The sequence below is a fragment of the Lagenorhynchus albirostris genome, chromosome 3 (genome assembly GCF_949774975.1).
Source record: "Lagenorhynchus albirostris chromosome 3, mLagAlb1.1, whole genome shotgun sequence".
Classification (NCBI taxonomy): Eukaryota; Metazoa; Chordata; class Mammalia; order Artiodactyla; family Delphinidae; genus Lagenorhynchus; species Lagenorhynchus albirostris.
The window spans coordinates 62,248,308-62,276,047 of record NC_083097.1 but is presented as its reverse complement, the minus strand read 5'-3'; the positions used below and the strand labels follow the sequence as shown (position 1 = coordinate 62,276,047).

General features: G+C 38.4%; 1 protein-coding gene and 1 pseudogene across 3 annotated transcripts in view; one reads left to right on the top strand and one right to left on the bottom strand.

The window, feature by feature from the left end:
* Nucleotides 1-27,740, top strand: part of ARSB (arylsulfatase B) — a 193,395-nt gene that overhangs the window by 76,947 nt on the left and 88,708 nt on the right. For all 3 annotated transcript variants that reach the window (XM_060143179.1, XM_060143177.1, XM_060143178.1), the window contains exon 5: nucleotides 4,336-4,579. In XM_060143179.1, the coding sequence (XP_059999162.1) occupies nucleotides 4,336-4,579 (244 nt within the window). The remainder of the gene's footprint in view (nucleotides 1-4,335; nucleotides 4,580-27,740) is intronic.
* Nucleotides 74-697, bottom strand: LOC132518120 (large ribosomal subunit protein eL15-like; annotated as a pseudogene).

Sequence of the window (27,740 nt, the reverse complement as noted above, 5' to 3'; positions counted from 1 at the left end):
AACAGACATTAAAAAACACTTTCAAGCAGACATGGATGTCCTAAACTGTTTATAGGTAAGAATTTTACAAACATTACTTATATTAGCGGTAGCAGTGGAGCTGGAGAGTATTGCGCCTTCTCCAGGCTGCGCAGCGAGAACCCCCGATCGTGTCATGGAACTTGTGGCCCTTGCCAAGGCCGCGGCTCTTCCTGCCTGCAGACGTCAGCCCCCGCATCTCCCTGTGTTTGTGGACTGGTTTGGTGATCCACTGGGTGTCAGGGTGTCTTCTGATAGCTTTATGGAATGGATCAATGAGGATAACCTCAAAAAATTAGTACGTAGAATCTCCACCAACACAGTAAGAATTCAGGACCCTCAGGGCTCCACAGTGGCATCCAGCTCGCTCCTCGGCAACAGTCTGAAGACTTCGAGCAAACGAGCTGGTTGACACCATGGTGAACAGGCGTGCTGTAGGTGATACCCTTAGGAACTGGGCATTTTTGGCCACCGCGGCGCACACGAATCCGACATATGGCATAACCTTGCTTGGCCTTGTAGCCCAGCCTGCGCACCTTGTTGGGCCGGGTGCGGCGGGGTGCCCGGAGCAGCGCCGAGAGCTGGCGGTACTGCCGGCAGCGCACCCTGAGCAAAAGTGCATCGCATCCGACTGCTTCCTCCTCCTCCATAGCTCCTGGAGGTACTTGTAAGCGCGCATCTCGGCTCACCTGATGGCTGCCGCCAGACAGAAAGGCAAGTCATCTTATTTTGATTTGGAAGTTTTTTCATAAGTCAGCCAGGAAATGCAACCTGAACATTTTCTCTTGAAAATTAATTCTTAACAAGAACAAAAATTAACTTTTGCCCAAAACAAAATTAGGAGAGAAAAAGAAACGTGTTTGAAATGGTGGTGGTTTCATTGTCTTTTTTTGTTTTTGTTTTTTTTTAACATCTTTATTGGAGTATAATTGCTTTACAATGGTGTGTTAGTTTCTGTTTTATAACAAAGTGAATCAGTTATACATATACATATGTTCCCATATCTCTTCCCTCTTGCATCTCCCTCCCTCCCACCCTCCCTATCCCACCCCTCCAGGCGGTCACAAAGCACGGAGCTGATCTCCCTGTGCTATGCGGCTGATTCCCACTAGATATCTACCTTACGTAGTGTATATATGTCCATGCCTCTCTCTCACTTTGTCACAGCTTACCCTTCCCCCTCCCAATATCCTCAAGTCCATTCTCTAGTAGGTCTGTGTCTTTATTCCTGTTTTACCCCTAAGTTCTTCATGACATTTTTTTTGTTAAATTCCATATATATGTGTTAGCATACGGTATTTGTCTCTCTCTTTTTGACTTATTTCACTCTGTATGACAGACTCTAGGTCTCCATTGTCTTTTTGAACTTTATGTCAGACTTAGGTGAACGACATTGGAAGCCCCCTTCTCTACCTTGTTTCAAATGAGCTGATTTTATTCTTGCTGTTACTCTGATCAGTTTTATGTCCAACTCCTTGAAATACCTGGGCAAATGCACTAGAACCAATGCACAGCACCCTATGTCTCAAAGGCCTAAGTCTGTGGATTTTTGCTGGTAAGTAGAGACCGTCAGCCAGTGCCGCCTGGCCAGGTCTCTGGCAAAGCTGAATTGTCCTCTTCATGCAGTGGATTCTGCAGTTGGCTTTGTGACTGGGGAGCCCAAGAGAAGGAGTTGCAGGTGTGTCAATTAACAGTGCTTTCTCCCTGGAGTGCTCTCAAAAAAATGATGGAGGAAGCCACATCGATAACAGACGATAGAATCGCTTATCATTGCTAATGGGAAAAACATCACAGAAGCTAATGCAAAAACAGTCACACGCACTGCATCGGCACCTCCCCAATAAGATGTGGAAACACCTTCCACCTAGCAGCCGTGGCCAAATTCTCATTACAGCCCAGAGTATTTTCCTTCCTGAGTCATACCTCAAGGGCCTAAGATCAGATTCCAGACCCACTCCACGCTTCTCCCCATCACCTCCACTCTTGTTTCTACCATCTTCATCATCCACCATTTTTGTACTGAGCACTAACAAATAGGTGGAACTGAAAGAGACATTATCTAATATTTCAAAGGAGTGTTATCTATCAAAAATGGAGACAACGGGCATCTTCTACAAGCCCTGAGCCAGTATCATTTATAGCAATCCAGACAGCACAGGGAAATGATAGTGCTGTCTTAGCCATTCTTAACTTCACAGGTAGAGTGTAAACACTTCTTTCCAGTGTATTTCTGTATCACATGAACAGCACCTTCTTTAAGTTTTGATACAGTGGTTATTGGTGACTGATAGTGGAGTGTGAGGAATTCCCTTTGTCTGAAGATGGTGCCCCCTGTTTTGAGCTTGCAGGTCTGCTCATGTGAAATAGAATGTGTATTTAATAAACTGGCTTGGGTGACCATTTGCTTTGTCAAGAAGAGATGTGAGGTTTAAGAAAAGGTTCTCGTCTGATAGCAAATGATGAGATTGATTGTCACCCACCTGTGTTGAAGAACTGTTACCTTCCTCTAATGTAGCTCAAGACCCTTCCTTCTCCCCCTCATGAGGCACAGAGCAGAACTGAAGACCTGGTGTGTTAAGGGCTTGATCAGAAGCCTCCTTGACAGTAGAGCCTTGAATTTCTTACCCACCAGCAACAGAGGCTCCTCGTAAGGGAACTGTCATCACCTTGAGATAGCTCTCCTGCTGTATCATGGGAAGAGTGTAAACTTAGCTGAGGTTGACTGTGCTTATGTTTTTCATAGAGAAGTAAAGTTTTATATAGATATAAAACTCACTCTATACCAGGGACCTCAGGAGCAGGGCACTCTGGGGGCAGGAGGAGCCTGGGAGTCACACAGACATTGTTTGAATCCTAGCTTTGCCACTTATTAGTTGTTTGGCATTTTCAAGTCTCTCATGACAAAATAGTTATAATACTAGACTATTTGTATTGTTATAAACATTAGCTACCATTTATTGAGAACTTAGATTGTGCCAGGTCCCCAGCCCCAAACCATTATTATAAATGATGTCACTTAATTCTCACCATAATACATGAATGAGGTAGGAATTATTATCTCTACATTAAAGATGAGAAACTGAGGCAGTGTATTGCCCTGGGTCACACACCTAGTGAGTGGCTGGCATCATGCTTCAATTCCAGGTCTCTTGGACTCCAGAGTCTGTGATAATGTGAAATTAAAAGGGTGCCTGGTGCAGAGTGGGTGCTTAACAAATACTGGTTCTTTTTCCTTCCATGAGCATCCTTTGGCTTTGATAGAGCTTGATTTCTGTGTTAGATTTCTTTATACATAATGTTCTATAGAGCACATCTGTCATACTGCCCTCCTGTGGTTCATTTGGATAACAGTGGCTTTTAGAAAACATTTAATCGGAGTGTAATGCACATGCAAATAAGTGATATTTAAAACATATCTCTAAAGTCACCTAAGTGTATGACTACTTTTGGAGATAATATGATTCTACAACCTCAGTATGTAAGAAATATGACTTTTTACTTTCTACAGTCCAACTTAATTTCTAACTCTGAGCCCCACCCAGCTGGTAAGATACTGAAGTCACTTTTGTATCTTCTCTGGCTTCCCCAGTGTCCTCCATTCCCTTGGCTGCCTTGGGAGAGAAACTTTCTCTTCCCTGGCATACAGTATACAATGAAGCTTTGTCCTGCCATCCTGTCAAGAAGGGAGGAATTTTTCTTGCAATTATTTTTTCCATCCAACTGTTCTGTGTACAGAGACATTTAACCCACTGGGGAAGTCTTGCAACTTTCACTCTTAAGAGTTCAGATCACCAGGGAGTCAAATGTTAATTCTGTTACCAGTTTAAATGTTAGAAAAATTTTCCAGGAAGAAAATAAAAAGGTTCGCTATCCCCACTAATCAGGAGCCTTAGGTTCCTAAGTGAAACTTATTCAGAGGTGTCTTTTCATGTACGGGGAGGGGCTCCACCTACCTGGGTTCACTCTCCTGTGTTACCCAAAGTTGCATGCATGCATTTGAATCCTAGTCATTGCTCAGCACAGGGCTCTATCCCAAGCGGTTCCCCTCAGGGGCCTCCCTTGTTTTTCAGTGGCCCTCTCCATGGAGGATTTAAAGGTCTAGTGTCAGACATGTGCCGTGCTGAGCCCTGGTTATGTCTGTGGGATGGAGGGTTGTGTTGGGTGGGAGGAGGGTAGCTGCTATGGGAGAGGGGAAAGAGGAATCTTCTTTCTTAGTTCCTAAGCACCATTTAATAATAACATGCATCCAAGTCTTCTGTTCTTAAATGTATCTAATAGTTAGCCTTGTCCTCATGCTATGACCTAATTGTGTTTCAGATAACGGTGGGCAGACATTGGCAGGGGGCAATAACTGGCCCCTTCGAGGAAGAAAGTGGAGCCTGTGGGAAGGAGGCGTGCGAGGGGTGGGCTTTGTGGCCGGCCCCTTGCTGAAACGGAGGGGCGTGAAGAACCGGGAGCTCATCCACATTTCCGACTGGCTGCCGACCCTGGTGAAGCTGGCGGGGGGCAGCACAGAGGGCACCAAGCCTCTGGATGGCTTCAATGTGTGGAAAACCATCAGGTACCTGCCCACCTGTCTCTTTTCCCTCCCAGGACAGAAGCTCTAAGAACAGCTTGACTTGATTGAGAAGGATCGCTTTTGCATGAATATGATAGTTCAGCTTTCAAATAGATGATTGCAAAAGAAGAACTGCGTTTAGAAATACTGTAATTATATATGTATATATTTTTAAGTTCTGGATTTGAGATTGGGGGCCTGTGTTTTCTATGAGGAGCAAGATAGTCCTCTGTGGCTCACCCTCCGTGAGAGGTCTTTAAAGTGGACGCTGTGCTAAGAAGTAGGATAGGGTATTGTTTGCTTCCTGCAGAGGGTCAGGGGACCTGCCCTGTTGCCTGCTAGGAGAATGGAGGACCAAGCAGGGGGAACAGCTGGAATTTGAGTGGGGGAGCAGCTGTATACCCTTATTACACAATAAGTACCTAATGAGCACCTACTATATACCAAGCTCTGTTCTAGGTGTGGAGGAACTAGGAATGAACAAGACAGGCACCATCCTGGCTCTCACGGAGCTTATATTCTAGCTGGGGAGTCGGGGGGCAGGGGGGTAGGAATAAACAAGTAAACCCATAAATAAGTAGATGACGTCCCATAATGATCTGCACTAGGAAGGCAGTAAAACAGTGTGTTGTGGTACCGAGAGCTGGCAGATGGGAAGGAGGTACACAATCTGGGGAGCAGAACGCAGACTCAGCTTTGGAAATGGTGGCAGGGCCCTCCTGTTTAGCCACTGCCATGCCGAACAACGGGCCCCAAAATGGGGAGGTGTACACACCTGCAAGGGTGCAGGAAGAAAACTTTAGAACTTGTATTTGTAGTTAATTTTATCTCATCTTTTTTTAAGTATATATTTTATAAGGTATATAATATATTAGTAGATTAGTACATATATCCAATTGATAAACAAATATAAATGTACATATACTGGAGGTATTGTTTCTACTGATGGAGTGACAATGTCTAGTGTAATAGTTTTAAACCTCTGTTGGGTGTTACAGCAAGGGGTAGTGGCTGATTGACTGGTCCCCTAGTGACCAGGGGAAAATGACCTCCTCTGTTTACAGTTTGGATTTTCCCCTTAGATATAAGTGAAATTAAATAATTGAACTAGAGAATGGCCATTTTTATTTATTTATTATTTTTCTCTTGCTTTTTTGTTCAGAAAGCTTTTTTCTCAGCTTGAAATCTGCTAAACATTTATATTTTCTTCTAAGTGTTGTGGTTTGATTTTCTTCCATGTAATTCTTGAACTGTTGTGAAATGATATTTTGTTACGTGAGGTCAATATCTAAATCAGAGGAATGGGGTTTTTCTCAGATTGTTGAATCACAGAGCTCCTTGAGACTCTGAAAGCTTTGAGGTTACCAAAAAAAGTACCTAAGCATATGTACAATAATTTAGATAGAATTTATTTTTATGATGTTAGATATTGATTACACATTCTTTTCTATGTACACATAGAAAAATATGACATTCTTTGAAACCCTCTGCCTCTCACTCATTTTTAATGCAAAAATTAATACCTACTTTATGATAAAAAGGAAATAAAAATTTCCAAGCAAAGCAAAACTTGAACTTCAGCTTATCGCCAACTTCCACCATGAAGGCTGTTGAAGTTTGACTTACAGATGCAGGAGAAAGTTTTGAGTGTTTTGATATGATAACATATGTGTCAGGCTTGCCATCCAATCAGTTTTGAGTGTTTTGTTTTGTTTCGTTTTGGGGGCAAAAAAAAAGAAGCACACTTGGCTTATTGTGGCTTATAAAAGCACACGTGAGCAAATGGAGCTATCATGGCATACTTGGCCAAATGAGGGTAGGCTTGAGTTGAGAAACAGTTGAATTTATTTTGAATAATTTCCTCTGCTCCCAGATTCACTGAGGTTCTGATCTTTGGCAAAGTGCAAGTCATTGTTGTTCATCCCTATCACCAATTTTGGACTATAAACCCACACTTCAATCTTAAAATTATCTTTGTCAGAAGTAACGTTTAGGAGTTTGGCACATACTTGCTTCTGCCTGCCGAGGAATTGGAAGAAGTTTTGCCACCCTTAATTCCAGATTGCAGAAGGTCTTTCCTCGGTGTCAGAGGCATGCTGAACTCCTAGTGACCCATCTTGAATAGAACAGGAGCTCTGCATCCTTCAGCAGCAGACATAATGTTGACTGCAGGGCTGTAACTAGAATATTACAACCCAAACTATTGTCCAAGTACGTGAAACCATGAGAGAGTGGCTTTCCTTTTCTATTTGAAAAAAGTAAAATTTCTGCCCAATGTCTCATCAAGCATTTCAAGACTTTCCTCTGGAAATTCAGCACATTTCTGTTTAGTAAGTGAAGAACTGCTCTCACTCTGCTCCATTTTCCTGATGAAAGATCCTGAAAGCAGTGATTCAGCCCCCACTGTCCCGATGAAGTTGATGCTTCTCACAAGGCAAGCGTTCATTCAGTACCAGTGGCAGAGCATTTGGCACCCATGCCGGCCGATGCAGAAAGCAACCAGTCACATTGACGTCAGGAGCTTCTCTTCCAAAGCAGTAAAAACAAATGGACAGCCAAATGTCAGAGATTCTCAGTCTATGCCCAGAGTTCTCGACCTTTTTTTCAGTAAGATATTTACTTGGAAATACCATTTTCAAGATGATGGTAGTTTCTGAACATTTCAAAAAGGTCTCATGAAATAGGAATGCCAGTAATGGCAGTAACAGAGTCGGCTATGCTGAGAGCATCTGTTTCACTAGTTGCATAGTTACCAATTCCTCTTAGGTCTGCTCCAAAATATTAAATTTTAGAAGAAATAGCCATTCTGGAGTGGGTGACATTCCTTGCAATCTGAGTTCCTTGACAGCTTCAGTTTTTCATCTGTTCGAAGCCACAGAACATGTTTGTCAATTCTAGGGAACATGGCTTCTCCAAGTTCTTTCTGATTCTGTATGGTTTCTCTGCTTTTCAACTTGATAAGCAGCCTATAGGGTGTTTCGAGACACTTCGAAGGATTTTTAAACTTACTTTATATTTCATTAAATTTATATAACCATAGCAGAACCGCTAATCATAAAGGTAGGAATGTTTTTCCTTTCTAATCAATGGGAAACTCTTCTAGATGTTATAACATCACAGTGGGGACTTCCCTGGTGGCCCAGTGGTTAAGAATCCGCCTGCCAATGCAGGGCACACGGGTTCGAGCCCTGGTCCGGGAAGATCCCACATGCTGCGGAGCAACTAAACCCATGCACCACAACTACTGAGCCTGTGCTCTAGAGCCCGCAAGTCACAACTGCTGAGCTTGTGTGCCACAACTACTGAAGGTCGCGTGCCTAGAGCCCATGCTCCACAAAAAGTGAAGCCACCACAATGAGAAGCCAACGCACTGCAACGAAGAGTAGCCCCCGCTTGCCGCAACTAGAGAAAGCCCGGGTACAGCAACGAAGACCCAACACAGCCAAAAATTAATTAATTAATTTAAAAAAATGACAGTGGTGACAATCGAATATTACCTGATGATGTGAAATATCTTAAAAACTTAGTATGAAACTATAAAGACTTTCCCCACCTATGGTTTCAGTTTCAAGAGGAATTTTGAAGGGACGATAAGTCACTTTTCACCCCATTTTCACAAATACCGTGAAGCCCAATGAAGTATAATTCTTTTTTTTTTTTTTTTGCGGTACGCGGGCCTCTCACTGTTGTGGCCTCTCCCATTGCGGAGCACAGGCTCTGGACGCGCAGGCTCAGCGGCCATGGCTCACAGGCGCAGCCACTCCACGTCATGTGGGATCTTCCCGGACCGGGACACAAACGCTTGTCCCCTGCATCGGCAGGCGGACTCTCAACCACTGTGCCACCAGGGAAGCCCTGAAGTATAATTCTTAATGAGCCAAAGTTTAAGAACCTCTGAACTAAAATGATGCTTTATTTCAAATATTACCAAGACAGCCCAGACTGATTTTTGAGTAATTATTATTGAATAATAATTTCATTATTATTATTATTAAATATTTCCTTTTTCACTGATTGTTAGTACCGCTTTATGTTCTGAGTTCTTATTAGCGCTATGATCTGTCTTGGTGCCATCTATTTTAGTCCACTGGCTTAGCAGTTCTTGTGTTAGCACCTCACCATTGTAATCTGTAATCTGTTGTAAACATACCTTTTAGAGTATATTTAAATACCTGGCAGAAATAGCTATTCACCTCCCCATTGTATTTCCTTTAAAAAATTTTCTTGACAAGTCCCACTTTTTAATTTTTTGTGATGAACTCTGGAATTATTTCATTAAAAGAAAAGCTTCTTAAAAATTAAATGAGATTAACCATGAAAATTAATTTGGGAAGAATGGAGACATTTAGTCTTCTCACCTGGACACTTATAGTTGCCCTCTGCTTGCTGATGTTCTTTTCGTTGTTGTTTTTTGTTTTCTTAATTATTTTTTCTCCACGTATTTCATTTTGGATAGATTCTGTTAGTATGCCTTCAAGATTATTAATTTTTTTCTCAATTCCTAATGTTCTATTAATTCCATCCAGTATATTTTTCTTTTTTTAATCTATTTTTAAATGTGATAAAATAGACATAACAAAATTTACTATCTTAGCCATTTTTAAGTGTACAGTTCAGTAGTGTTAAGTGTATTCACATTGTTGTATAACTAATCTCCAGAAACTTTTATATCTTGCAGAACTAAAACTCTATATTTATTAAACAACAGCTCTCTACTTCCCCCTCCCCCCAGCCCCTGACAACCACCCTTCTATTTTCTGTCCCTATAAATTTGACTACTGCAGATACCTCATACAAGTGAAATCCTACAGTATTTGTCTTTTTGTGACTGGCTTATTTCATTTACCATAGTATCCTCAAGGTTCATTCATGTAGCATGTATCAGAATTTCCTTCCTTTTTTAAGTCTGATTAATATTCCATTTATGTGTATACTACATTTTGTTTATCCATTCATCCATTGTCAGACAGTTGTGTTGTTTACACCTTTAACTATTGTGAATAATGCTGCTATGAACATAGGTGTACAAAACTCTCTTTGAGACCCTGCTTTCTATTCTTTGAGTTATATACCTAGAAGTGGAATTGCTGCATCGTATGGTAATTCTATTTCTAATTTTTTGAAGAACTGCTGTACTGTTTTGCATAGTGGCTGTACCATTTTATATTCTTACCAACAATGTGCAAGAGTTCCAGTTTCTCTTTATCCTCACCAGCACTGATTCATTCCTTCTCTTTAAAAAAAAAAATTGATAGTAGCCATTCTAATGGATGTGAAGTGATACCTCATTGTGGTTTTGATTTGCATTTCCCTTGTATTTAGTGATGTTGAGCATCTTTTCGTGTGTTCACAGGCCATTTGTGTATCTTCTTTGGAGAAATATCTACTTGAGTCCTTCATCCATTTTCTTTTCTTTTTTTTAACATCTTTATTGGAGTATAATTGCTTTACAATGGTGTGTTAGTTTCTGCTTTATAACAAAGTGAATCAGTTATACATATACATCTGTCCCCATATCTCTTCCCTCTTGCGTCTCCCTCCCTCCCACCCTCCCTATCCCACCCCTCTAGGTGGTCACAAAGTACTGAGCTGATCTCCCTGTGCTATGCAGCTGCTTCCCACTAGCTGTCTATTTTACGTTTGGTAGTGTATATATGTCCATGCCACTCTCTCACTTTGTCCCAGCTTACCCTTCCCCCTCCCCGTATCCTCAAGTCCATTCTCTAGTAGGTCTGTGTCTTTATTCCCATCTTGCCTCTAGGTTCTTCATGACCTTTTTATTTTTCTTTTTCTTCTTAGATTCCATATATATGTGTTAGCATACGGTATTTATTTTTCTCTTTCTGACTTACTTCACTCTGTATGACAGACTCTAGGTCCATCCACCTCACTACAAATAACTCAATTTCGTTTCTCTTTATGGCTGAGTAATATTCCATTATATATATGTACCACATCTTCTTTATCCATTCATCTGTTGATGGACACTGAGGTTGCTTCCATGTTCTGGCTATTGTAAATAGAGCTGCAATGAACATTTTGGTACATGGCTCTTTTTGAATTATGGTTTTCTCAGGGTATATGCCCAGTAGTGGGATTGCTAGGTCATATGGTAGTTCTATTTTTAGTATTTTAAGGAACCTCAATACTGTTCTCCATAGTGGCTGTATCAATTTACATTCCCACCAACAGTGCAAGAGGGTTCAACAATTTTTATGGAAACACAAAAGACCCCGAATAGCCAAAGCAATCTTGAGAACAAAAAACGGAGCTGGAGGAATCAGGCTCCCTGACTTCAGACTATACTACAAAGCTACAGTAATCAAGACAGTATGGTACTGGCACAAAAACAGAAACATAGATCAATGGAACAGGATAGAAAGCCCAGAGATAAACCCACACACATATGGTCACCTTCTCTTTGATAAAGGAGGCAAGAATATACAGTGGAGAAAAGATAGCCTCTTCAATAAGTGGTGCTGGGAAAACTGGACAGGTACATGTAAAAGAATGAAATTAAAACACTCCATAGCACCATACACAAAAATAAACTCAAAATGGATTAAAGACCTAAATGTAAGACCAGACACTATCAAACTCTTAGAGGAAAACATAGGCAGAACACTCTATGACATAAATCACAGCAAGATCCTTTTTGACCCACCTCCTAGAGAAATGGAAATAAAAACAAAAATAAACAAATGGGACCTAATGAAACTTAAAAGCTTTTGCACAGCAAAGGAAACCATAAGACGAAAAGACAGCCCTCAAAATGGGAGAAAATATTTGCAAATTAAGCAACTGACAGAGGATTAATCTCCAAAATTTACATGCAGCTCAATATCAAAAAAAGAAACATCCATTTTTAAATGAGATTGTTTGGTTTTTTTGTGTTGCTGAGTTGCAGGAGTTCTTTATATATTCTGGATATTAACTCCTTATTTTATATATATATAAAGCATATATATATATATATATATATATATATATATATATATATATGCTTAGCAAATATTTTCTCCCATTCTGTAGATTGCCTTTTCATTCTAATGAATATGTCCTTTGATGTATAGTTTTTTTTAAAGGATTCATGAATTTTGTATATTTAAAATATTTGAATGCAAGTTATTAGCTTAATATTTGTGAATCTTGTACTAGTCATCAATAATCTTATAAATCATGCAATTGAAAATATTCAGAACTTATAATATCACTTATTTATTTAAATTAAAATACTCTTGATTTACAATATTGTGTTTCTGGTGTACAGCAAAGTGATTCAGTTACATATTCATATTTTTTCAGATTATTTTCCATTCTAGGTTATTACAAGATATTGAATATAGTTCCCTGGGTTATTCAGTAAATCCTTGTTGCTTATCTGTTTATGTAGAGTAGTTTGTATCTGTTAATCCCATACTCCTAATTTATCCCTTGCCCCCTCCCTTCCCTTTGGTAACCATAAATTTGTTTTCCATGTCTCTGAGTCTGATTCTGTTTTGTATATAAATTCATTTGTATTATTTTTTAGATTCCACATATAAGCAATATCACATAATATTTGTCTTTCTCTGTCTGACTTACTTCACTTAGTATGATATTCTCTAGGTCCACCCATATTGCTGCAAATGGCATACTCATTCTTTTTTACAGCTGAGTAATATTCCATTATACATATACTACATCTTCTTAAACCAATCATCTGTCGATGGCCACTTGGGTTGTTTCCATGTCTTGGCTACTATGAATAGTGCTGCTATGAACATTGGGCTGCATGTATCTTTTGGAATTAGAGTTTTCACCTTTTCAGCATATATGCCTAGGAGTGGGATTGCTGAATCATATGGTAGCTCTACTTTTAGTTTTTTAAGGAACCTCCATATTGTTTTCCACAGTGGCTGCCCCAGTTTACTTTCCCACCAACAGTGTAGGAGGGTTCCCAGAAAGGGGAACCACCATTTATTATTTGTAGACTTTTTCATGATAGCAATTCTGACCAGTGTGAGGTGATACCTCATTGTGTTTTTATTTGCATTTCTCTAATAATTAGTGATGTTGAACATATTTTGATGTGCCTCTTGGCCATCTGTCTGTCTTCTTTGGAGAAATGTCTATTTAGGTCTTCTGCCCTTTTGTGTGTGTGTGTGTGTGTGTGTGTGTGTGTGTGTGTGTGTGTGTGTGTGGTACGTGGGCCTCTCACTGTTGTGGCCTCTCCCCTTGCGGAGCACAGGCTCTGGACGCGCAGGCTCAGCGGCCATGGCCCACGGGCCCAGCTGCTCCGCGGCATGTGGGAGGGATCTTCCTGGACCAGGGCATGAACCCGTGTCTCCTGCTTCGGCAGGCTGACTCTCAACCACTGCGCCACCAGGGAAGCCCGTTCTGCCCATTTTTTGATTAGGTTGTTTGTTTTTTGATATTGAGCTGTATGAGCTGTTTTTATATTTTGGATATTAACCCCTCGTCAGTTGCATCATGTACAAATATTTTCTCCCATTCTGCAGATTGTCTTTTCATTTTGTTGATGATTTCCTTTGCTTTTAAGTTTGATTAGGTCCCATTTGTTTATTTTTGCTTTTATTCCTTTTGCCTTGGGAGACTGAGCTAAGAAAATACTGCTATGATTTATGTCCAAGAATGTTTTGCCTCCATCCAGTATGTTTTTCATCTCACATCTTCTAGGTTTTCACCTGTAGAAGTCCAATTTGGATCTTTTTTATATCCAACATTCTAAACATACAGAATATAGTTTATAATAACAGTTTTAATGTCCTCTGATAATTCCAACATCTATGTCAGTTCTGGGTTGGTTGTGATTGAATGGTTACCTCATTATGGGTCATGTTTCCATGACTTTTAATCTTTGATTTGATGCCAGACATTGTACACTTTACCTTCTTGGATATTTATTTATTGTTATGAATCCTCTTACTTTGTTCTGAGATGAAGTTAAATTAGTTGAGAACATTTTGAGCCTTCTGGGTATTGCATTTATGATTTATTGGGCAGGTCCACAGCAGTGTCCAGTCTAGGGCTACCTATTCTTCACTGCTGAGTCAAAACCTCCCTAGTAATCTACCAAGTGCCCTGTGAATTTTAAGTTTTTCCCATCTGGCTGATGGGAACAGATACTATTTTTCCCAACTCCATGTGAATATTGGGCCCTGGTCCCTTTGATCCTTTCAGATGGTTCTTTCCCTAGTTTTGGGTAGTTCTCTCACATACATCTGATCAGTGCTCAGCCAGATATTCTGAGGGGACTCTCTGCAAATCTCCAGGGTTCTCTTTCTGTGCAACTTTCTCTTCTCTGGTACTCTATCCTATCAACTCTAGCTCCCTGGGTCTCCCTGGGCCCTCAGCTCTCAAATCAGGGAGTCCATTGGGTTATGCCTCAGTTCCCCATCCCTGTACCAGGGCTTACAATCTTATTTTTCTCAAGGTAGTAAGCTAAGGCAATGATAAGACTCACCTCCTTTGTTTTCTGTCACTCAGGAATCACTGTCCTTTGCCTGATATCTCATCTTTTGAAAACTGTTGTTTCATATATTCTGTCTGTTTCTCTTTAGGTTGTTTTAGGTAGGAGGGTAAATCCAGTCTGCCTGTTACTCCATATTGGCTGGAAGCAGAAATACCCAAAGAAAATTTTATTGTGCCTTTACTTTTTTTTTTTTTTTTTTTGCGGTACGCGGGCCTCTCACTGTTGTGGCCTCTCCCGTTGTGGAGCACAGGCTCCGGACGCGCAGGCTCAGCGGCCATGGCTCACGGGCCTAGCCGCTCTGTGGCATATGGGATCTTTCCAGACCGGGGCACGAACCCGTGTCCCCTGCATTGGCAGGCGGACTCTCAACCACTGCGCCACCAGGGAAGCCCTATTGTGCCTTTACTTTTTTGATCAATATTTTCCTGTTTATTTTCTACTTTCGAGTGCTTTTTAATTCAATCTGGGATCATAGACCCAGTTTTCTGAAATATAATATTATAAATCTTATAACTCTTTTTCTAAAGAGTTTTTCTTCTGCATTCAACTTTGTAATCACATATAGAGAAACTATGTATATTGATCTATATGTTAATTACTTTTTATATTACAAATACTCCTTAACTTTCACATTCTCAGTTCCTAATTTTAATTAATCTTTTGATCCGTTGGTTAATACTTTAATTTTCATAGAGGCACATAAATGATGAGGTTTTTAAAAAAATCTTTGCATATGGAAGAATATCTTTCTATTACCTTCAAACAAAAATAATAATTTGACAAAGAATTCTTGTCAACTCTTCTCCTTATGATTCTATAGACACTAGTTTATTGTCTTCTGGTAAGTACCTTTACAGCAAAGTGTACCAAGTTTACCTGCAAACACAGAGAGAGCTGAGATTACAATCTTGGTATATCTGGCAAGGTAGAATTTATGTCAAAATTATTGTTAAGAATAATGGTGGAAATGGTGCGAATGGTGACTTCTTCTTTGACCCATGTGTTTAAAAGTGTGTTGTTTATTTTCCAAATATTTCAGGTTTTCTCTGTTAGATTATTGATTTCTAGTTTAATTCTGTTGTTGTCAGAGGACATACTTTTTATTATTTCAGTCCTTTTAAATTTGAGACTTGGGCCACTTTCTTGGAGTCTATGCCATGTAGTCTTGAAAAGAATGTGTATTTTGTAGTTATTAGGTGTAATATTAGGTTTTTCTTTGTGATCCAATCAGAAAATATTTTATTTCAGTAGATGAGTTTTTATATATTGCTATAATTTTTATTCTTAGCTTTCTTGTATTGTTACATTTATTTTTTATCTTTGATCTTACATTGGTTCTTTTAATATTTAGAACAATGTATAGTTTATTCTACTGTCATCATTTTACTAATATCTTTGTATAATTCTCTAGTCCCTTTTTAGGTTCTGCTATTTGGTTTGCCAGCTTTAAATGTCATCTTCGACTCCCATTTATTACCTATAAGGAAATCAACAACTTATTCAATTTTACCCTTTCTCTTGCCTTTCTCTTTCAGTTTTATTTATTTAATTATTATTATTTTTTATATCTTTATTGGAGTATAATTGCTTTACAATGGTGTGTTAGTTTCTGCTTTATAACAAAGTGAATCAGTTATACATATACATATGTTCCCATATCTCTTCCCTCTTGCGTCTCCCTCCCTCCCACCCTCCCTATCCCACCCCTCTAGGTTGTCACAAAGCACCGAGCTGATCTCCCTGTGCTATGCGGCTGCTTCCCACTAGCTATCTACCTTACGTTTGGTAGTGTATATATGTCCATGCCACTCTCTCACAGCTTACCCTTCCCCCTCACCATATCCTCAAGTCCATTCTCTAGTAGGTCTGTGTCTTTATTCCTGTCTTACCCCTAGGTTCTTCATGACATTTTTTTTTCTTAAATTCCATATATATGTGTTAGCATACGGTATTTGTCTTTCTCTTTCTGACTTACTTTACTCTGTATGACAGACTCTAGGTCCATCCACCTTATTACAAATAGCTCAATTTTGTTTCTTTTTATGGCTGAGTAATATTCCATTGTATATATGTGCCACATCTTTATCCATTCATCCGATGATGGGCACGTAGGTTGTTTCCATCTCCGGGCTATTGTAAATAGAGCTGCAATGAACATTTTGGTACATGACTCTTTTTGAATTATGGTTTTCTCAGGGTATATGCCCAGTAGTGGGATTGCTGGGTCATATGGTAGTTCAATTTGTAGTTTTTTAAGGAACCTCCATACCGTTCTCCATAGTGGCTGTACCAATTCACATTCCCACCAGCAGTGCAAGAGTGTTCCCTTTTCTCCACACCCTCTCCAGCATTTATTGTTTCTAGATTTTTTGATGATGGCCATTCTGACTGGTGTGAGATGATATCTCATTGTAGTTTTGATTTGCATTTCTCTAATGATTAATGATGTTGAGCATTCTTTCATGTGTTTGTTGGCAGTCTGTATATCTTCTTTGGAGAAATGTCTATTTAGGTCTTCTGCCCATTTTGGATTGGGTTGTTTGTTTTTTTGTTATTGAGCTGCATGAGCTGCTTATAAATTTTGGAGATTAATCCTTTGTCAGTTGCTTCATTTGCAAATATTTTCTCCCATTCTGAGGGTTGTCTTTTGGTCTTGTTTATGGTTTCCTTTGCTGTGCAAAAGCTTTGAAGTTTCATTAGGTCCCATTTGTTTGTTTTTGTTTTTATTTCCATTTCTCTAGGAGGTGGGTCAAAAAGGATCTTGCTGTGATTTATGTCATAGAGTGTTTTGCCTATGTTTTCCTCTAAGCGTTTGATAGTTTCTGGCCTTACATTTAGGTCTTTAATCCATTTTGAGCTTATTTTTGTGTGTGGTGTTAGAGAAGAATCAGCATTGTGAAAATGGCCCTACTACCCAAAGCAATCTACAGATTCAGTGCAATCTCTATCAAACTACCACTGGCATTTTTCACAGAGCTAGAACAAAAAATTTCACAATTTATATGGAAACACAAAAGACCCCGAATAGCCAAAGCAATCTTGAGAACAAAAAACGGAGCTGGAGGAATCAGGCTCCCTGACTTCAGACTATACTACAAAGCTACAGTAATCAAGACAGTATGGTACTGGCACAAAAAGCAGAAATATAGATCAATGGAACAGGATAGAAAGCCCAGAGATAAACCCATGCACATATGGTCACGTTATCTTTGATAAAGGAGGCAGGAATGTACAGTGGAGAAAGGACAGCCTCTTCAATAAGTGGTGCTGGGAAGGCTGGACAGCTACATGTAAAAGAATGAGATTAGATCACTCTGTAACACCATACACAAAAATAAGCTCAAAATGGATTAAAGACCTAAATGTAAGGCCAGACACTATCAAACTCTTAGAGGAAAACATAGGCAGAACACTCTATGATATAAACCACAGTTTTATTTTTAGTTCTATTATTTCTACTTTGTCAGAGCATATAATATATAATGCTGTTCTTCTATCCTTGTCCACAAGTTTGTTTTTGTCAGATCTATAATAATATATTCTGTGCTAACCACTTGTCCATTTCTAAAGTGTTCTCAATTATCTCTTAGTTGGAGGAATTCATTCTTTAATAGATTTCTCAGGATTCTTTGGATTTTTGCCCATATATTAAAACCATTCCTACAATTTTGATAATAGCAAAGCAATTCAACTGATATAAAATCCTTGTCTCATACTTTCCCTTCCTTGAGTTTCTAGAAAATGTTACCCCACTGTATACTTGTTTTGTATGTTGCTGTTGATAAATTTAATGTTACCCTGATCTTCTTTCTTTTTTTTTATACATTTATTTACTTTATTTATTTATTTTTGGCTGCATTGGGTCTTCATTGCTGCACGCAGGCTTTCTGTAGTTGCAGTGAGCAGGGGCTAATCTTCGTTGCACTGTGTGGGCTTCTCATTGCGGTGGCTTCTTTTGTTGCGGAACACGGGCTCTAGGTGCCTGGGCTTCAGTAGTTGTGACACATGGGCTCAGTAGTTGTGGCTCGCAGGCTCTAGAGTGCAGGCTCAGTAGTTGTGGCACACAGGCTTAGTTGCTCCCCGGCATGTGGGATCTTCCCAGACCAGGTGTCTGGAGGTCTGAAAGATTTTTATTATCACTATTATTATTTAAAATCTAAGACTTTTTTACTAGATATGTCTCAAAAGTGACCAAACTGGGTCAGGTTCCTAGATGCACAGTAGGGTACACTCAGGCCTTTTATTTCAGAGTTTATTTTAATTATAGATTTAAATTGACCTTCTATTGTGTTTCTTTTTCAGGGACTCCAATTACAGATATTATTAAACCTTGTTTGCATATCTTTTGCTTCTTTCAATTCCTTTCTGATCATTTTTACTTCTTTTTTTCCCCTTATTTTGAATTAATTAGCTTTTCTCTTTTCATTTTCATTCTCTATATGCTTTCATATACTTCTAGTTATATATAATGGCCCTTCATTTCTGAGATTTTGTTTTTTCTTTCAGTTTCTTCCCCTAGTTTGGTGTCTGAGTTTTTAAATGTTTAATTCATGGTAACTTTTTTTAATATCAGCATTTGCTGATTTAGTTATATTTAATTCATGCTGAAATATTATGTAAATATTTTCTTCTGCTTTGTGACTTTTTTCCCATATGGGAGAATATTTTCATTTGTCAAAATTTTGAATTCTCATTTGCTATTTTTTAAAATTTCTATGGTAATTTTGTTTAGATGCTGAGCTCTTTTTGTCATGTTTATGTATGTTAGCTTTTCCTGGACTCACAATAGCAGGTGATCTGTGGGGGTGGGATTTGGATAGTTTAATTTATTTCTTAGTTCAAGAGCCCTTCTTATGTTGCTCCAGTGAAGTACAGTTTCTTTAGTAATGCTGCCACTTTCTTTCTGGTCCACCTTCTTATGATTCTATGATAGATACTATGTCATTATGGGAGGACCATGATCTTTTGCCTCTGCCTCCTTTCCCTTTACCATCCATCTTCCAGAAGACACCTGTTCTCCAACTGCCTCTCTCAGAATTGGCACCTGCCCGGGGCTGCCACTCTGATCCTGCACATTTTCCAAGCCACTTCCTTATGACTCCCCGGTAGCCAGTCATCCAGTCCACCAGGTACCAGATCTTTGGTCACTCAGGGTGGGGCCCTCTTTCTGGGTTTATTTAATCAGATATGATCTAAGTCCCTTCCCCTCTTGTACCCTGCACCCTTTTTGGCATGATCCCAGCCTGACTCTTCCCTAGGGTGGGCACTGGCACTGACCCTTCAGGTCTTAGATGGTTATTTCCTCATGTCCATCCAGGTTTAAATATGTTCTCTCTCCTGCTTATGTTGTAGGCTTGGGTGTTGGGTGACTTTACTTTCTTTCCTTTTCAGTACATTTTTTAAGGGAAGCGGGTGGAGAGATTCAAATGTAGATGGCCACCATTATTCTGTGGAAATCTGGAAATTCACATGTTCTTCAGCTTCTGCTCCAGTGTAAGAAAAACAGCACTAGAAACTGGAGATGGAGCATTATAAAAATGGCTTAAAAAAAAAATGGCTTATGAAATAAAGATGGTAGGGAACACCAACCAGTAGCCCTGCATTCAAAGTCTATTTGTGTAGTCACTGCAGTCAAGTAGATATATATATATATTTTTAAGTTAAAGCAAAATGTTTCCTACTGTATAGCACAGGGAATTATACATAATATTTTGTAATAACCTGAACTGGAATATATATATATATATATATATATATATATATATATATGACTGAATCACTGTGCTGTATACCTGAAACTAACATGATATTGTAATCAACTATACTTCAATTTAAAAAAAAAGGAAAAAAATGTTTAAGGAATGATGTTATTTTTTTGATTCCCTACTTTACCCTTGTTGACAAAAGAGCTTCTACGCTATGTCCATAGTTATGTAGTGCTCTGAGGGTTGTTTCAGACATTTTCTGTCTGGCTGCATCACATTCTTGAATGTGACACATCTGTCTAGTTTCTTCTGTTTCCTCCCAGGTTGGTCTGGTGTTTGCTGTCTGGAGGGACATAGAGAAGGAAGAAACTGGCAGTGAGAGAGGAAGGGCATGATGGGCTACCTCTGGAAGACAGCTAAGAGGAGATCACTGCCCACTTTTGGTTTAGTGCAGCTCCTGAGTTCTATAGCTAGAGGCAGACAAAGTGAATCCATCTTTTTCGATTTCCTTTCGGACTAGGTTTTGATTCCTATGTTAGAATCCAAGAATATGTTGTTAATCTCTTCAGCATTGACATTAGTGAAAATCCCCTCAAGACTTTGGCATCTAGTCTTCTCTTTAGTTTCCAATACTGTTGCCAGTTTTCATCTTTTTGTAATTCTTCACAGATATTATAATGGAAATTGGAAAAAAGGCACATTAGGTTCTGCTGATTTGCCCTGATACTAACCCAGAAGTTCTACCAATTATTTTTTAGTGATGAATAGGAAAAGATTGTAATAAGGGCATGATTCAGTTATTAATAATATTACATATTTCTCAAGCAGCCTACTTTAAACATTTAATGATTCCTTAATAAAAATGTACATTAAAAATTTCTCTCCTCATATAAAACTCTTACATCAGATCAATTTAAGTTACGTATTTCCTCACCAAATTTAGTCAAAAGTTTATAATTTCCATGGCTAAACACTTTATTCATGGTAATGTTTGCATGTTAAAATGGCTTTTGAAGGAGCATGGAATTCACACAAACCCAATGTCACCTTCACCCACATAACAAAGAAAATAAGTCCTGTGGGGAATTTCACTAGTGTAATGGTTGAAAATGTGAAGTCTGTGGTTAGATCTGGTTCAAATCCTGCCTCTTCCCTTTATTAGTTGTATGATCTTGGGAAAGTTACTTTACAACTCTTAAGTATCAGTTTCCTCATGCGTAGAATGTAACATTAGTGATGCCCACCTCATAGGCACTTGTGTGAAGATGTACTGAAAGAATATGTATGAGACACTTAGCACAGTGCCTGGAACATAGTAGCAACTCAGTAGTGTGAGGGGAAGATGATAAGGATGATGATGATGATGGTGCTTACAAAAGGTAAACAGGGTGGATGTTACTCTGTGGGTGTTTCTTGAATTTTTTAGTCAGTAACTTTTTTTTTTCAAAATTTCATCTCAGGAAATATTGCCATGGCTACTTCTGTTTCTAAAAATTTGATACTACCTTCCAGGGTGTGTCTTTTTTTATGACAGATGGTCAGCAGCTAGTGGTAAAAGAAGTGCGGAGTATCATAGTACTTCATTTATTTATGGGAAATGTTTTACTGCCCCACCCTTCAACTAGTTGGAAAATGAAAGTCAAAAACTGGAAACTCTATTTATAAATGGACAGTGCTGTGATCTCAGTGTCTGAAACTGTAGACTTTTAGAAAATATTTGTAGCATATTGGAAACTAGTTACTGATCAGGGCATCCTTGCCCCCTTTTTTAAAAAAACTAACCCAGAAAACGTGAAATTTGGGTAAATTAAAATTGAATACTGAAATGGCATCAGAGACAATTAACTGGGTATCATTTTATGTAAGTCTTTAAGAGAAGAGGATGGAGAAAAATGATCAACTGTTTTGTTAATAGAGGCATTTGAAGTGAATGGAGATATTTGTTAATTCAGCCTTAAAAATAAGCTGAACAGGGACTTCCCTGGTGGCGCAGTGGTTAAGAATCCGCCTGCCAATGCAGGGGACACGGGTTCAAGCCCTTGTCCGGGAAGATCCCACATACTGCGGAGCAACTAAGCCTGTGCACCACAACTACTGAGCCTGCGCTCTAGAGCCTGTGAGCCACAACTACTGAGGCTGCATGCCACAACTACTGAAGCCTGTGCGCCTAGAGCCCATGCTCTGCAACAAAGAGAAGCCACCACAATGAGAAGCCCGCGCACCGCAACCAAGAGTAGCCCCCACTCGCTGCAACTAGAGAAAACCCATGCGCAGCAACGAAGACCCAACACAGCCAAAAATAAATAATTTTTAAAAAAAGAAAAAAGAAGCTGAACGAATGGAAACATTATACATTTTAAAAGATACTGAGGCCATGTCTACATTTGACCAAGGAGGCAGTTTAGCATAGTGGTTAGGAGTGGAGAATTCAGGAGTTTGCCTGAGTTCCGAACCCAATTCTGTCACCTGCTCAAATAGGTTATCTTGGAAGTCACTCACCTGCTCTGTGCCAAGGTGTGTCTACATCATAATGTTGAGGATTAAGTGAGATAGTACATGCAAAACATTTGAAATGGTGTGTGGTACATAATAAATGCTCTCTAAATTGTAGCTACTATTATTCTAACTAGCTTGGCCAAAACAAACACTCCCCCCCCCACTTATTACTCCAGTTTGGTTGTTATGAACGTGCATGAGACAAGCCCATTTCACTGGTTTAGAGGTAGGTCTCTGCATTAAGTGGTCAATGTGAACATCTTACAGTTCTTTTTTGTTGCATAATTCTTACCACCATGGTTCTCACTGCCATGACCATTAATGTATGCCAGGGCGGGTAGTGACCACTGCAGGAAGGAAGGGTCTCTGAACAGTCCCCTAGGTGCCTACGTTAAAGAAGCTGATTAGAGGGCTCTGCTTCATTCCTATCAGCCTGGAGCCCAGACTTTTGCCCTAATAAAAACACCCATTACCTTGCCATAGTAAAACCAGGGCATTTCATGAACTTGTGTGATTATTGAAAAATCATTTTCCGTGAACATCATCAGTCATGATTTAGATATTGACATTTTGCAAGTGGAATCAACAGTCTAATGAAGAGAATATTGCTCATACAGCTAAACTATACCATATGCTTAATCCAAAAAATAGGGGAAGTTCATAGATAACAGATTGCAATGTATCTTTTTTATGTGCAGTTCGTGAGTGGACTGTGTGACTTGGCTGTATTTGGTGCTGATACTTTTCTAAAAAGAGACCCTCACATGGAAGAGAATATCGTAATACATCTTGGAAATTAAAGTTATAGCTACACCAGTGTATTTCATAAGGGGAACTCTTGCCAGCAAGAGGGATAGATAGGAATATTAATGTTTCATTTTATCTACATATTATTCTTGTATCTGTATCTAGGTTATAGTCTTGTATCCGTGATTATATTCTTTCCATGTTTACAGAGTCAGGATCCGAATTTTGCAGCAAAAGGTGTTGTCTTTGTTTTTAAGCTATTAGCTTATTTAGCACTTAGTATATAGCCCAAGCACTTTATATATGTTTCCCCATTTAATTCTCATAACAACACTGTATGTAGGTGTTTTTTATCCACCTTCTGCTAGAGAGAAAAACAAGGCTGAAGTTTATATAACTTTGTGGAGTTGAGATGCAGACCCTGAAAGGTTATGCTCTTAAAGACAGCGCAGGGCTGCATGTGAGGGAGTGAGGCCTTTGGAATTGGTGGGAAAAATGACCATAAACTGTTGAAGCAATTGACATTGTCCACTTTCTAGTGCTTCAGCTGTGTGGAAATGAAACTTTGGAACAGTATGATATACAAAAGAATCATGAAATGCCACAATAATTGTAGCATTACCTGTAAATATATAGATACATATAGAAGATAAAAGTTAGCACACTATAGTATAGCAATAATCAATCCCATGAACATTTTATGAGCTTCATGAGGCCACTATTCTACAAGATTGTGATGATCACAAAGTTGATATTGCTGAAAAGTGTTATGAATATAGAAAACACACTTTTTTTTTCTCTCTAGCTCACTTTGGTACACACACCTTTGAGGAAGAAATTGGATCACCTGCTAAAAGTTCGTGTTCAAGGTACTTATACAGGGACATATAAAGAAAGTGAATGTAGGAAGTTGTCAATAGATTTCTTAAGGTATTTTCTGGCGCACTGACTTCCTTTCAAGAGGAAGTCATTATCGTTGTATATGGACTCATTACATAAGCACCCGAAAAGCTTAGCACCCATCTTTTGCTCTACAGAAAAAAAAAAAATCAAGAATTTAGAACATACAATCAAATATGGTGACCTTATATAACAAGGCTTGAAATTAGCAATCCTCATCCTAAGAAGTGTGTTAGGATCAGCTGCATTTGTGTGTGTGTGTGTTTGTTATTGAAGTACAGTTGCTGTACAGTATTATATAAGTTACAAGTGTATACTATAGTGATTCACAATTTTTAAAGGTTATACTCCATTTATGGTCATTATAAAATATTGGCTATATATTGTTGTACAATATATCCTTATAGCGTATTTTATACATAATAGTTTGTACCTCTTAATCCCCTACCCCTGTATTGCCCCTCCCCGCTTCCCTCTCCCCACTGGTAGCTGCTAATTTGTTCTCTGTATCTGTCAGTCCACTCCTTTTTTGTTATATTCACTAGTGTGTTGTATTTTTTTTATTCTCTAATTGAAGTATAGTTGATTTACAATGTTGTGTTAGTTTCTAGTGTACAGCAAAGTGATTCAGTTATATATCTATCTATAGATAGATAGATAGATTTTCTTTTTTAGATTATTTTCCATTATAGGTTATTACAAGATAATTGCATGTAGTTCCCTGTGCTATACAGTAGGACCTTATTATTTATCTATTTTATATATAGTAGTTTGTATCTGATAATCCGAAACTCCTAATTGATCCTTTCCTACATATTTCCCCTTTGGTAACCATAAATTTGTTTTCTACAAATGTCTGTGAGTCTGTTTCTGTTTTGTATATAGATTCATTTATATAATTTTTTAGATTCCACAAATAAGTGATATGAGATATTTGTCTTTCTCTGTCTTACTTCACTTAGTATGATAATCTCGTATGTTAGTATCTTAGTATGATAATCTCCATCCATGTTGCTGCAAATGGCATTATCATTTTATGGCTGAGTAATACTCTATTGTGAAATATATATATATATGTGCATATATGTCACATTATATAAATATGATATGTATACTACATCTTCTTTACCCATTCATCCATCAGTGGACATTTAGGTTGCTTCCATGTCTTGGCTATTGTAAATAGTGCTGCTATGAACATTGGACTGCTATCTTTTCGAATCAGAGTTTTCATCTTTTCAGTATATATGCCCAAGAGTGGGATTGCTGGATCATATGACATCTCTGTTTTTAGTTTTTTAAGGAACCTCCGTACTGTTTTCCATAGTGGCTGCACCAATTTACATTCTAACCAACAGTGTAGGAGGGTTCCCTTTTCTCCACACCCGCTCCAGCATTTATTATTTGTAGACTTTTTAATGATGGCCATTCTGACCAGTGTGATGTGATGCCTCATTGTGGTTTTGATTTGTATTTCTCTGATAACTAGCAAAGTTGAGCATCTTCAATATGCCTATCGGCCATTTGTATGTCTTCTGTGGAGAAATGTCTATTTAGGTCTTGTGCCATTGTTTGATTGGGTTGTTTGGGTTTTTTGTTATTGAATTATATATTGAGTTTGTATATTTTGGAAATTAAGCCCTAATTGGTTGCATCATTTGCAAATAGTTTCTCCCATAATGTAGGTTGTCTTTTCATTTTGCTGATGGTTTCCTTTGCTGTGCAAATGCTTATAAGTTTGATTAGGTCCCATGTGTTTCTTTTTGTTTTTATTTTTATTGCCTTGAGAGACTGACCTAAGAAAACATTGGTACGATTTATGTCAGAAAATGTTTTGCCTATATTCTCTTCTAGGAGTTTTATGGTGTCATGTCTTGTATTTAAATCTTTAAGCCATTTTGTGTTTATTTTTGTCTGTGATGTGAGGGAGTGTTCTAACTTCATTGATTTACATGCAGCCGTCCAGCTTTCCCAACACCGCTTGCTGAAGTGTTGCATTTTTTAAGATTCCATATAGAAGTGATATCATACAGTGTTTGTCTTTCTCTGTCTGACTCTTTTCACTTAGCATAATACCCTCCAAGTCCATCCATGTTGTTGCAAATGGCAAAATGTCATTCTTTTTTAGGGCTGAATAGTATTCCTTTACATTTATACACACCACATCTTCTTTATCCATTCATCTGTTGGTGGTTAATTGCTGCTGTCAACATTGGGTGTATGTATCATTTTGAATTAGTATTTTTTTGATATATATCCAGGAATGGAATTGCTGGGTCGTATGGTACTTCTATTTTTAGTTTTTTGAGAAACCTCCATACTGTTTTCCACAGTGGCTGCACCAATTTACATTCCCACCAAAAGTGTATGAGGGTTCCCTTTTCTTCACATCCTCACCAACATTCGTTATTTGTGTTCTTTTCGATGATAGCCATTCTGACAGGTGTGAAGTGTTATCTCATTGTGGTTTTCATTTGCATTTCCTTGATGATTAATGATGTTGAGTATCTTTTAATGTGCTTGTTGGCCATCTGCATTTCCTCTTTGGACAAATGTCTATTCAGTTCTTCTGCCCATTTTTAAGTCCGGAGAATCAGCTGCATTTTTGACAAGGATGCCAAGATAGTTCAATTGGGAAGAAGAATCTTTTCAGTAAATGTTACTGGGATAACTAGATATTCACATGCAAAAGAATACAGTTGGATTCCTATCTCACAGAATACACAAAAATTAACTTAAAATGGATCATAGACATAAATGTAAGAGCTAAAGGCATAGCAATCTTAGAAGAAAGCATAAGGGTAAATCTCTATGGCTTCGCATTAGGCAGGTATTTCTTAGATAAAATACCAAAAGCAGCAAAAGAAAAAATAGTTAAGCTGTACTAAACCAAAATTTTAAACTTTTTTTCTGCAAATGATACTATTAAGAAAGCAAAACACAACCCACAGAATCAGAGAAAATATTAACAAATCATGTATCTGATACAGGATTTGCATGCAGAATATATTAAGAATTCTTGCAACATAAAAAGACAAATAGCCCACTTATAAAATGAGCAAAGGATCTGAATGGACATTCCTCCAAAGAAGTTATACACATGGTCAATATGCACATGAAAAGGAAAATGTAAATCAAAACCACAATGAGATACCACTTTGTATCAGCTAGGATGGCTATAATAAAAAAGTAGACATCCGTAAGGGTCACTAATAAGAGGATGTGGGGAAATGGGAATACTCATACATAGCTGGTTGGAGTGTAAAATTAGCAGGTCCTTAAAAGTTTAAATATAAAGTTACCATAATCATATGGTAACTCCTAAGTATATACCCAAGAGAAATGAAAACAAGTGTCCATATAAAAACTTATATATAAATATTCATAATAGCCAAAAAATGTAGAAACAACTCAAATGTCCATCAAATGAGTAGATAAAGAAAATGTGATACATCCATACAATAACATTCAGCCATATAAAGGAATTAAGTATTGATACATACTATAAAATAGATACACCTTGAAAACATGATGAATTGTATAGTTTGTAAGTTATATTTCAGTGAAGCTAATTTGACAAAAATCAGCTTGGGTACTTTTATAAATCTTTATGCCTAGGCTGAACGTAGATCAACGAGATCACTCTCTTATGGTGGAACTCAAGCATAAGTATTTTATTTTATTTTTTTTTGCGGTACGCGGGCCTCTCACTGTTGTGGCCTCTCCTGGGCTCCCCTCACCCCCCGGGCTCTGTAAATCAGAATCCACAGTTTAATGTGATCCCCAAGTGATCTATATTTTGAGAAGCACTGCTCCAGGTCAGTGGTTCTCAATCTTGGCT